Genomic DNA, 12,874 nt, shown 5'->3' on the forward strand with positions numbered 1-12,874 from the left:
ACTTAGTATTATAATCTCTAGTTGCACAGTTTTGTTTCTTTATAGTCTTTCCAGTCAGCCTCCATCAAGTTTAGTCTGTCTGCCCTTCCCAATCTTACATAAATAATTTGTTTATATTTTTTTCTTGACTTTTGAGGTTTCTAGTTTTACCTTTAAATATTTAATCCATTGTGAATTTATGTGTAGTGTGAAATACAAATTTAATTTTTTAAATAGCCAGTTCTAATACCATTGACTAAATAAATGCTAATTCTGAAGCCACCATTATTACGTATTTGCTTTGATTTATCCTGTGTGTGTTCTGAACTTTTCTGTATTGTTTCTTAGCCTAGCATTCTTTTTCCGGCACAATTTCAGAATAGTTTTGATTATTACAGTTTTATGATATGAGCTCATGTCTATTCACTAATTCATTTGAAATTTATAGAATGTGTGCTATATTCCATGCACTCTGCTGAAGACTGGCAGTACCATAGTGAGAAAAAAAAGTCCTGACTCTTTTGGAGCTTAGGATCTAGGGGGCAGGTAGTCACACGAAAATGTGAACTGTATTATAAGTAATATAAAGAAGATGTGTGTGGTGATTTTAGAGTATTAAAGGCCACTTTGCACTAGAGAGAGGTCAGGCAGGGCTTCCCTGAGGAAGTAATGACTGAGCTAAGAGCTGACAGAAGGGTAGAAGGAATCAGGTGAAACGTTCAGAGAAAACAACATTCAGAGTAGTCCACTGGCAGGTGTGAGCCTAGTTCTTCTAAGAAACTGAAAGGGAGGAGGAATTGCTAGAGTACATAGAATACGGAAGAACAGGATACAAGATGAAGCTAGAGAGGTAAAAAAGGACCAAACCGTGTAGGGCCTTTGAGGTAATGTTAATGTTAAGGATATTCTGTTTTTAAGCAGAAAGTTTACAGGGCCATATTTCTGTTTAGAAAAGGCCACTCTTCAGAGTGGTGAACAGCTTGAATGGAGACCACAGTCATGCATAGAGGTTACCTCTTACTATTGCTGAAGCGTTAGTGAGAGAAATAGTGTATTAGTCTAGAGTGGTGGCACTGGGGATGGAGATAAATTGGTGGATCTGTAGGACTAAATGATAGATTAGAAATAGGGGCTAAGAGAAAGGGAGAAGTCAAGGATGACTCCTTGGTTTCTGGCTTGAGTGACAAGGTAAATGATAATGTTACTGAGATAGAGGAAACACTGAAAAAGGACTGAATTTAGGTGCGTTTTGTTTTGCTTTGCTTTGCTTTGAAGGAAGGAGTATTGGAGGACTACATGGAGACAATCATGAGTTCAGGTTTGAAGCTTTTGAGTTCGAGATGCCTTTGAGACATTCCGAAGAGGCATTGGGCATATAGGCTCAGAGGATAAGTTTGGGCTAGAAAAGAAAATGAGTCATCTGCATATTGGTGGTTACTAGAGCCATACAAGCAGGCTGACATTGGTTAGGGGAAATGTAACAAGTAAAAAGAAGAGAGTGTTGAAGGCTTACCATTCTTGAGGAACTATAACTTTTAATACTGGATAGAAGAGAATGAACCTGCAGAGGACATGGGGAAATAGTACCAGAGATGTGGGGCAGAACGGGGGGGTGGGTATGAGAAGCCAAGGGAGGAGTTTCAAAGAAGAAGGACAGGGACTTCCCTGGTGGCACAGTGGTTAAGAATGTACCTGCCAATGCAGGGAACACGGGTTCGAGTCCTGGTCCGGGAAGATCCCACATGCCGCGGGGCAACTGGGCCTGTGTGCCACAACTACAGAGCCTGTGCTCTAGAGCCCGTGAGCCACAACTGCTGAGGCCCACGTGCCTAGAACCCGTGCTCCGCAACAAGAGAAGCCACTGCAACGAGAAGCTCGCGCACTGCAATGAAGAGTAGCCCCCAGTCAACTAGAGAAAGCCTGCGCGCAGCAACGAAGACCCAATGCAGCCAAAAATAATAAGTGAATAAAATAAAATTTATTTAAAAAAAAGGAGATGGTAAGCAGTACTGAACAGATGTTGAGAAGTCAAGTATGTTGAAATCTAAAAAAATACTTTTTGGATTAGAAACATAAAGTTGACTTTAGCATGAGCTGTTTTGGTGAATGGTGGGAGGAGAAGCCCGATTGTGACCAGGCAGAGGTAAGGCAGTGGAGATAGTTATAGAAGGGTAGCTTTGTAAATAGATACAGCTGAGCTGGAGGGAAATTTGAGATGAGAGTTATTTGTTTGCTTTAATGGGAGAGTGTTAAACATGTATAAAGGATGATGGCAGGTATCTTCTTGGGAGGAAGAGATTAAATATACACGAGAAAAATAATAGTGAATTTCATTAACTAACTCATTGTAGCTAGGAGGGACAACTTCTTTATTTAGTGGAATAAAAGGATTGGATGCATGTATATGATTGGTACTGGAGAGGTGGTAAGTTCTGTTCTGATGAATTCTCTTAAGTCTGTGAGATAGGAGGTGAGAGAAGTCTGCTGAGAGTGAGAGAAGAAATCGGGGCATTGAGGAGAGTGAAAATGTTGAAAAAGTAATTGCATGGAGTAAGACATATTCCCCTGCATTATTCCCCCAAATCTTTCTGGGAATAAATGAGCTTGCCTTTAAAATTTGTATATTAACTTAGAGAGGAATAACTTATTTACAGTATTTAATGTCCTTATTTCAGGAACTGTATGTTTCTCCATTTATTCAAATCCTCTTTCATGTTCCTCAGTAATTTAATAGGTTTCTTCTTACAAAGTTTCCATATTTTTTATTGATTCTTGTGTTGTTTATTATTATTACTGCTATTGTAAATAGATCTTTTTTCTGTTATATTTTCTAAAAAATGTATTTATTGTTTTATTTAAAAGCTAGTTATTGTTGAATATTTACTTAGTACATAAATTCACGTATTGGTTCTGATAGCTTTTTAGTAGGTTTCTTGGTATTTCCAAATAGGCAGTTTTGAGTCTGAGATGTATCATTATATGAATAATGATAATCCTAATACTTAGGCCATAATTTCTTATTCTTGTTCTCTGTGCTGTCTAGAACCTTCAGAACAATGTTAAGTAATGTGAGTGCTAGTGGACATACTTGGCTTGTTCCTTAACGTTAATGAGAATACTAGTGTCACAACATTAAGTATTATAATGGCTATTAATTTTTGATAGAACTTAATTATAGCAATAACATAATCCTATGGTCCTCTTTTTTACTGTATATCTTTGAGAGAAATGGATTTTGAATATTATCAAAATCCTTTTTTGGGATCTATCAAGGTTATATATTTTTTCTTTACCTAATCAGTATGTCACTATTAGGTTTTTAAAATCCTTTTAAATGTTTTTTTCTAGTGTACCTTGGGCTCCCTGTTTTTGTCCCCCTTTTTGAAGAGGGTATTGCAGATGTTTTGGGTTTTGTCTGTGTGTGAAAAGTGTATAAACACCAGGGTGTTTACAGTGAACTATGAAAGAAGTCAAACTGTGGGAGAGGAGGGAAATGTGGTTGCTGATATATAGCACTAGAGGAGAGGGGGAAATATTCTTCCATGGGAAGCCTTCCACACCTCAGAAAGAAAACAGTAATCTTCAGTGATTTGAAGATCTCCCAGGTAAGCTTTGTGTAGACCATGATCTACAAGTTGGAGACCTTCTTTTTGAAATAAAACATTGAAAGAAAATTATTCTTTTCTGAAGCCCAAAAGATAACTTATTAGATTGGTTTTTGATCCTAGTTTTATTCAGCTTGTGAAGATACTCTGAATAGTTCATGTAGGATCTCTTACTGTTTTGGGGATTAATTTCTGTATTATTAGTTGCCATTGAGAAGTGTTAGCATTATGTCTTCAAAGGAAATAAATGGAAGAGCTAATGCTATGGTGGTAATCGTCTTACAATATATTATAACTCTATTCAGTCAAGATGTACACCTTAAACTTACACAATATTATATGTCAATTATAGCTCAATTTTAAAAATTGTAATATAAGAGAAAAAGAAGAGCTAGTACAGTGCTTGAAGGAAATAAGTGAACTATGTTGTAACTTCTTATCCTACCTCAGAGTAATCACTGCATCTGGCCATTTATTAAATTGTCATTGTTTGTAGAGAAGTTATTTAGATACTGGTGTAAAGGGCACTTAAATGAGATCATATCTTAATAATGAAGAAAACGTCCTATAAACTTGATAGACAATTTTGAAGACTTTGAAAAAGCATTTGACAAAAACATCAGTGTAATGCAATATATTTCAGTAGTTGGAGTTAAGTAGTACTTTGAAGCGTTAGCAGGAACAATGTATCATGTACCTAGGAGAGATATTATACCACGGTGGAGTTTTGGCGGGGTTGCTGCTGAATCTGTTTCATGTGATATAAAATTTAATTCCATATTATCGGTACAAGTGGTGTTTGTTAATACCTGACCTTCTTTTTACTTCCTTTTTTTTTTTTTTTAATTTCTTATCTGGTTACATGTTTCAACTAGAGTGAACATACCTTTTCACTGAACTTGTAGTTTCTACTTGACCTCTCCTTAAAAATTTATATAAAGCCTTAGGGTGATTACTAGTTCTGATGATTCAGGCTGTAAGTATATATAATAATTTCACAGTGTTAATTAGCATTTCTCCAGTTTCTATCATACTTGAACCATTAATCAAATAATAAAGGTGAATAAGGATTTTTTTTCTAAAAGGAGCTTTTTAGTTTTATATTAGATTGGTATGTTGTGTGTCTAAAATTTTGGTAAGTTTTAAGGTTATTTGTTCCTCATTAATAAATTAAGGGATTTATTAATGAAAGTAAATTAGCTTTTAAAAAATGTTTAATTTTTATTTTATATTGGAGTATAGTTGATTTACAATGTTAGTTTCAGGTGTACAGCAGAGTGATTCAAGTTATACATATATCCATTCTTTTTCAGCTTCTTTTCCCATTTAGGTTATTACAGAGTATTGAGCAGAGTTCCCTGTGCTATACAGTAGGTCCTTGTTGATTATCTATTTTATATATAGTAGTATGCATATGTTAATCCCAGACTCCTAATTTATCCCTCCCAAATTAGCTTTTTTGATACTTCATTTTTTCCTGGAAAATGTGTAGCATGTGAACACGGATAGGTTTCTGAACTCTAAGTGAAAATTTGACCTTCCAGAGGGTATTGTACAATATATTCTCTTCTTGCCAAAAGAGGGGGATGCATTTTCCAAAGTGTGAAAGTAACTGAAAGTTGGAATGTACATTGGACTAGGTTAGGAGGGTCAAAGCAAATGGTATGTGAAGTCAAGAACTATAGAGAACTACACTGGCCTTGGCCATTAGTCCATTGTCCTGACGTCCCTTCACTTTCCTCTTGATTTCTAGTGCCACCTTTGTCATCAGGCAGGTGCATGATCATGAGCAGATTACATATATTTTTTAAAATTCAAAATTAAAAGCATTTTTGTGTGCCTCCATTTTATCAGTCCTTTACTTAGAAAGATACTTGCCCTACGTATCTCTTACAGGCCTTCTTTGAGGTTTAAATGAAGTGGATAGTATATATTAAGAGTGTGTGTAAAACTGTATGTAGCTAATAAATAGAAGATGGCAATAATTATTTTTCCTTTTGCTTCTTTCCAAATCTCTTGATTCCAACACCAAGTGGAAAGTGGGCCTTCTCATTTAGATCTCTCTCTTACCCTTCATAAGCCTCAGCCCTCTTTTCTTCCTCTTATCCAGTCATGTACCCTTTACTTTGCCTTGGCTTGTTGATAAACTATTTTCTTTGTCCCCCTTCTCCTAGTACCATCTCTGGGTAGTCCCTCTGCTGGTAATGGATATTCATCTGTTCTTTTGCCAAACCATCAGCTTCTCTTTGAAAATATTTAATATTCCCTCTGCTTGTTGTGATAATAGCCCAAGTAGGGTCTTTTCAAAACTAGTTAAAGGCATAGAGAAAGATTAAATGGATTAGGATGCCAGTCTAATTTTTTAAATAGCTACTGCTACCTGCTAAATACGTTTTATGATGACTTTGACATCTTATTGGCATTGGTTTATATTTATTTTTAACAATGTTCTTTACATAAGTGCCTAAATTGATTAACTTCAAGCATAGGTAGTCAGGTAATACAGAAGCATGACAGACCTGGCATTATCTCTTGAAAGTTGCAAAATTAGAACAAGTTCTTTTACTTTTCTACACTTCACTTTCCTCATCCATAAAAATAAGATTACCTCAGCAGCTTTTTGGTTAAGATTAAATGAATTACCATTCATGAAAACACCTAAGATAGTGCTTGGCGCACAGTAGGTGTTTTAAACAGGTGTTAATTTTCTTTCCCTATCATTGTGGGATTAAAATAGATGTACCTATTTACTTACGTATGTTGTTTGCTTTCTACATCTTTTTTTTTGTTTGTTTTTTTCCAGAACTATTCCATGGCAGTATATCTTGTAAAACAGTTGTCCTCAACAGTTCTTCTTCAGAGGTTACGAGCAAAGGGAATAAGGAATCCGGATCATTCTAGAGCTTTAAGTACGTATGATAACTTTATTTTATTTATGCAGCTGAACTATTTTGGTAAAGGTTAGAATAGTGTTTTTCAACTCAAGAAATTTTAGGGTTTTTTTTTTTTTTTACTAGAGCTTGTCATAGTGGATTAAAACACTGAAAACTTTGTTTTGTGAGCTAGAGTAATTCAAGGCTTAAGAGTAGTTTTAGGGACTTCCCTGGCAGTCCAGCGGTTAAGACTCTGCGCTTCCACTGCGGGGGGCACAGGTTCGATCCCTCATCGGGGAACTAAGATGCCACACATTGTGTGGCGGGGCCAAAAAAAAAAGAGTAGTTTTAATATCTTTGTCATGACGTATATTTTATAGTTTATATTTTACTGATCTTAAAATTAACTTTGTAAAGTCAGTACATGAATACAGAAGAATATTTTACCAAAGCTTCATAAAAATAAATAAGTGTTCAGGAATTCTAGGAGATGGAAAGGAAATCTTGGCATATATTTTACAAGAGTTATTTTGTATTTAAGGTTTATCCAGGAAAAATGTCCAAGGATATGTGATGACAACATCCCTGCATTAACAAAGTAAAAAGAGAGTCAGTGGGGTGGTAGATATAATAATGAAGTAGGTTCTGCTTTTAACCAGTTATGTGGCCTTGGAAAGTCAGTCTACTCGTACTCTGAATCTCTTATTCTTCATCTGTAACAAGAAGTTTATACCACATCATATCTAAAGCTCCTTCAAAATCTAGGTTCTTAGGTAGGAATAACTAGATGGTTCCTTTTGTTCAGGTGAACTTGAGAGGTAGCAAGGGGCACATTGACTCTTCTGGCCTCAGTGTTTGAGGGTTAAGGCCAGAGGTTGGTGTCCTTTCCAAAGAGTTGAACTAAGTTCTTCCTTTATTCTCTTCTTTGTGAGAGATAGATGGATTGGGGGATGGGGATGGGCACTTGGAGAACAAAGCTTTTACAGATGGGGGTTCGATAGCTACCCTTTAAGGATTCTTGATGTGAGTTGATTAATGAAGCCCACTATCAGATTTGTAGTTAGGAACATTCTGGTAGAAAGAAACTAAGGTAGTAAGACCACCTTTCCTCTTGTTTCCCTTTGCGACATAGCTTTTATCTCTTTTTCTAACCTGTTTCTATGCCGGATTAAAAGATCCCATTACCTCTGAATATCAGTATACCCTCAAGAGTTCATTGAAGGATTTTTCTGTATAAAAAGGGTCCTTTTAAAATTGAAAATATTCTGAGTCAAGAGGAGCACACTAGTGGCTAATGCCTCTGTAGGCATTCCTTGATAGACAGTGGAGAGCTAGAGGTCTGGTTTGAGGTCTAGGGGAGTGGAAGCACCTTTTGGCAAGGACGAGGAGATGAGTGGGGGATCCTGAAAGAAGAGGAGGGACAGACACCTGCTTTGAAGGAGCACACAAGAGAAGAATTTTTCTTTTTTCACACTCCATTCTGGTCATTCTCCCGAGAATCTTCGTATTTGCCACATAGCGTTAGAATTTCATTTAGTCAGAAAGTATTATGGAATTGTGTGAGCCTGTGTAGAAAAGGTCATACCAAGAAATAAAGCTGAAAGCTGATGAAGCTGTTATGTTGCATAATAATAATAAGGCAAGCTGTCTTTGCTCAAGCTATAAATTCTTCTCCGCTTGCAGCTGTGGCACCATCTGGAGGGAGAGTGGGAAGGTGAGCCTAGAGTTATTTTATTTACTAGAACAAACCACTGTTAGCCACTGTTAAGCAGTAAAAGCTACTTAATTCAAAAGTGGTTTATTTCATCTCTAATAAATCCTGGAGGTGGAGAGTAGTTGCAGATTGGGTTGGATTTTTGTGGAACTTTGTATCTTATCTTGTTGGCTTGGGGAACCAACAAAACTTTAATTTGGATCCTACCAATAAAACATTTGTCATAATTGACTAAAGAACAGATTGTTTGCCTTTATGCTATCTCTAAAGAAATAAGTTACCCAACAAATTAATTATGTAATTAAAAGATTGTGTGAAACAACTTGACAGAAGAAAATGTTGGTGGGTTTCTCAGATATTTTGTAGAATCAAATTACCCACAGATATGTTCATTGTAAGTCATTCTTAATCTTATCAATGAATTCTACTGGCAAAATTTTATTAGTCAAATCAGACATTATTCTTGAAATAAAGTCAATGGTATTTAGACTTTTCACAGAGAAATCCACGCTGATTCATTTGATTTAGTAGATTTTTGTATTGTGGTTTCCGTCTTCGTGGAGAGTTGTCCCCTCACCACTATCACAAAGCAGTCCTTTACTAATTCTTGGTCAAGTTCCTGTCTCCTCTTCTTTTTCCCTTTAGCAATCACTTTAAACCTTAGCCATACTTAAACAATATTCCCCCTCTTTCAACACTGTCAGCGCAAGAAAATCGGTGCTATAAGATGTGACTTGTCTAAATTGCCCATTTCTTCCTTAATGTCACAAAACTACTTTTCAACTTATCTTCATTTGTACCCATCCTTATTTATTCTCTTCAATCTCAGGAGGAAATGTCCCGTTTCCTGCCCAAAGTTAATTTTTTATTCATTTATTCTTCTCATTCAAGAAATTGTATTAAGAGTCTACTGTGTTCCAGGCACAGGAGACTGTAGCCTTAAACAAAACACATACTGTCTCTGCATCCGTCAGAAGTTTTGCAGTCCAGTGGGAAAGACAGAATTAAATGATTGTACAAGTCATTAGTGAATTACAGTTGTGACATGTGTCTTAAAGAAGAAAGACAGGGAACTCTGGAGGTAACAGCAGGAGAACATAGTCCTCTCTGGTGCTGTGATGTTTAAGACACAATTATAAGGATGAGGAGGAGGTAAGCCCCAGATGGGAGGAGAATATGCCAAGAGACAAGGCCAGTAGAGTTGAAGTGGAGAGAACAAAGGAGGAAAGTGGCCAGAGAGATAGCCATGGGGTGAGTTCATATAGATGATATGAAGACAGATGATAAAAAACCCTTAGAGCATTTTTAAGCAGAGTGGTACGATCAGATATGGGCAATAAAACGTTCACTTAGTAGACTGAATTGAAGGGGAGCTAGGCTGTTGTAGTGAGGCCAGTTAGGAACCTGTTGTACAGAAAAGAGATGATGATATCTTGAACTGAAGTAATGGTGATGGAAATAGAGAGAAGTTGATGGTTTGAGAGGTGTTAAAGGGGAGAAGTGGTGACTACGTGTGGGGAGTGAAGAAAAAGAAGTGAAGGAGTTCTAGGTTCCTTACTTACTAGGCACCAGCTTACACGGTAGTGCCATTTACTGAAATGGAAAACAGTGTTGAAAAGATCCGGTTGCAGGCGCAAGATCCGAGTGCACTCTTGGACTTTTGGTATTTGAGATGTCTATGAGGCATCCAGATGGAGATGCTCAGAAACAGCATTACGAGGCCTCTCTGCTCACTTATCTGCTCTCTGTCCTGTATTTTCAGTTCCTTCCTCCGCTCTATAGGCTTTCTGTCAGCCTTCACTGTCGAGTCTTTTTCATCCTTTAGAAAATACAAAAGCAAACTACTCTCTAGATAGAGATCTGTGTTCCTCCTGTTCTCATCCTAGTTTCTTGAAAGAGTCATCTAAACTTCCCTTTCTACCTCCTCACTGCAACCCATTGTGAACTTTTAACTCCCATCATTCCACTGAAACTGCTCTTGCAGATGTCACAAGTGACAATCTGATTGCCAGATTTAAAGTTTATCTTTTCAGTTTATGTCAGATATTTTTGCTGCATTTCATACCAACAACTGTGTCCTTGAAATTCTCATCTCTATTTCTTCTCAATCACTTGCCTTCAATGGATACTCTTAAGGGTAGTATCCTAAATGTTTGTTTTCCCTGGGTTTTTGTCCTTGGTCTCTACAAGGACATACATACTTTCCCTAGAGATAATCACATTTACTCTTGTGGTTTAAATTAGCACCAACTCCCAAATACATATTTTCATTCCAGACCTTCCCCTGAATTTCAAATGTAGATACACATAGCTAACTGTCTTCACTGAAATATACCACTGGTTCCTCAGATTCAAGTAGTGAAAACTGAACTCACTAAGTTCTATCAGACATAAACCCTAAATATTTCTCAACTCTGTTGAGCTCTCTCTCTCCCTACCATCACTGACCTCATTTAAGCTCTCATATCCTGCCTTTATTTTAAAAACCTATTCTTGAATTATATATTCCTCTCCTTTCTTGCCCACCCCCCTTTTTGTTTTTTTGCGGTACGTGGGCCTCTCTCACTGTTGTGGCCTCTCCCGTTGCGGAGCACAGGCTCCGGACGCGCAGGCTCAGCGGCCATGGCTCACGGGCCCAGCCGCTCCGCGCCACGTGGGATCTTCCCGGACCGGGGCACGAACCCGTGTCCCTTGCATCGGCAGGCGGACTCTCAACCACTGCGCCACCAGGGAAGCCCATTGGCCCCCCTTTTTATATCTCTCTTCTGGTAGCAATCTAAGTGATTAATACAGATCTAATCTTACCATTTCTTTGCAATCCATGACTTCCTAACACCAATGGGATAAAAACTCCAACTTGTTAACATGACTTAAACATATAGCTTTCCATGGTGTGGCACCTGCTTATTACTTTCCGGTGTCATCTATATTCATTCTTCTTCTCATTCTTTTTACTCCAAAAATAATGAATTCTTTTCTTTTCTTCAGTGCTTTGCCAGTATTGTTCTCTGTGCCTCAGACTTCCCTGTTACCTACTTTGCCTAAATTCTAGTTATCCTTCATGTTTCACTTTTTCCAGGAGGTATCTCAGAACCCCCAGAGTTGATGCATTGACTTTGAGCTAGTTTCCATTACAGCACATTAGAGAAGTATCTTTGCTCTCTACTAGACTATGAGTTCCTTTGGGCAGGAACTTAATCTTATCTTTCTTTGAATTCCTAGTGCTTAGCTCAGGGCCTGGCACATAGTAGATCCTCAGACTTTTGTTAAGTAAACTGATGAAAAGAGTTCTTGAGTAAAAGATCACATCTCTGTGCCTCTGTTTTCTTGCTTATAAAATGAAGTATTGGACTTAATATGTTCAATTGTTTACAGCCTTAAAATTCTAAAAAGGAGGGCTTCCCTGGTGGCGCAGTGGTTGAGAGTCCGCCTGCCGATGCAGGGGACACGGGTTCGTGCCCCGGTCCAGGAAGATCCCACATGCCGCGGAGCGGCTGGGCCCGTGAGCCATGGCCGCTGAGCCTGCGCGTCCGGAGCCTGTGCTCCGCAATGGGAGAGGCCACAACAGTGAGAGGCCCACGTACCGCAAAAAAAAAAAAAAAAAAAAAATTCTGAAAAGGAAAGAAATTTTTTTGAAAACCTAGAACAGCACTAATAGAACACTCTGTGGTGATGGAAATGTTCTATATCTGCACTGTCCCGTGTGATAGCCACTAGTACTATGTGTCTGTTGAGTACTTGAAATGTGGTAGTGCAACTGAGGAACTGAATTTTAAATTTAATTAAATTTAAATATAGCCACATGTGACTAGTGGCTAACTCTCATAGCACATGACAACAGGGATTTTCAAAGATTAATTTTAGTAAATTAATCATCATATAGTAAAATAGTAAAATACTGTTACGGCTGCAGCTCACAGCGACACCAGAAAACCTGACTGAAAGATTTACCCGGTGTTGGTTGATGCAGCAGGATGAATATTGATGTCTTATTTTTATTTTTCACTTTCTTATGAAATTTAACATACTGATTCCCCCCCACACCTTTCTTCTTTTTTTTATTTTGGTTGTGTTTATTCAAGTATAGTTTACAAGCAGTAAAAATTCACCTGTTTAAGTGTACAGTTTGATGAATTTGACAGGTGTATGCAATCATGAACTAAATGCCACAATCAAAATATGTAACATTCTTCACCCCAGAAAGTTCCCCTGTGGCACTTTGCATTCTGTCTCATCTCCTTACCCCCAGTTCTTATAACCATTGATGTGATTTCTGTCTCAGTGGTTTTTTCTTTTCCAGAACTTGAAATCCCACAGCATGTAGCCTTTTGTTTCTGGCTCCTTTTACATAGTATAATGGTTTTAGGTTCATTCATGTAGTTTGCTCTTCTTTATTATTGAGTAGTGTTCCATTTATCTGTACTGTAATTTGGGTATCCATTTATCAGTTGATGGACGTTTAGATTGCTTCCAGTTTTTCGTTATCATGAATAAAGCTGCTAAAACATTTGCAGTTTGCATATGAGTATCAGTTTTGTGGACATACGTTTTCATTTCTCTTGGGTAAATACTCAGGACTAGGATTGCTGGGTCACATGATAAATGTATAGAAAAGAGGTTGGCAGTTTCTTATAAAGTGCATATTCCATTTTTGCATTCCTACCAAGAAGATTTGAGATGTAGAGTTTTTTCCCCATTCTCTC

The 12,874-nt window shown here is 37.5% G+C and overlaps 1 protein-coding gene across 2 annotated transcripts in view; it reads left to right on the plus strand.

Moving 5' to 3' along the window:
* Positions 1-12,874, plus strand: part of PIAS1 (protein inhibitor of activated STAT 1) — a 121,529-nt gene that overhangs the window by 79,434 nt on the left and 29,221 nt on the right. For both annotated transcript variants that reach the window (XM_082649229.1, XM_082649230.1), the window contains exon 7: positions 6,388-6,493. In XM_082649229.1, the coding sequence (XP_082505355.1) occupies positions 6,388-6,493 (106 nt within the window). The remainder of the gene's footprint in view (positions 1-6,387; positions 6,494-12,874) is intronic.

The sequence above is a fragment of the Grampus griseus genome, assembly GCF_964374135.1.
Source record: "Grampus griseus genome assembly, chromosome: 2".
In the NCBI taxonomy this organism is placed as follows: domain Eukaryota; kingdom Metazoa; phylum Chordata; class Mammalia; order Artiodactyla; family Delphinidae; genus Grampus; species Grampus griseus.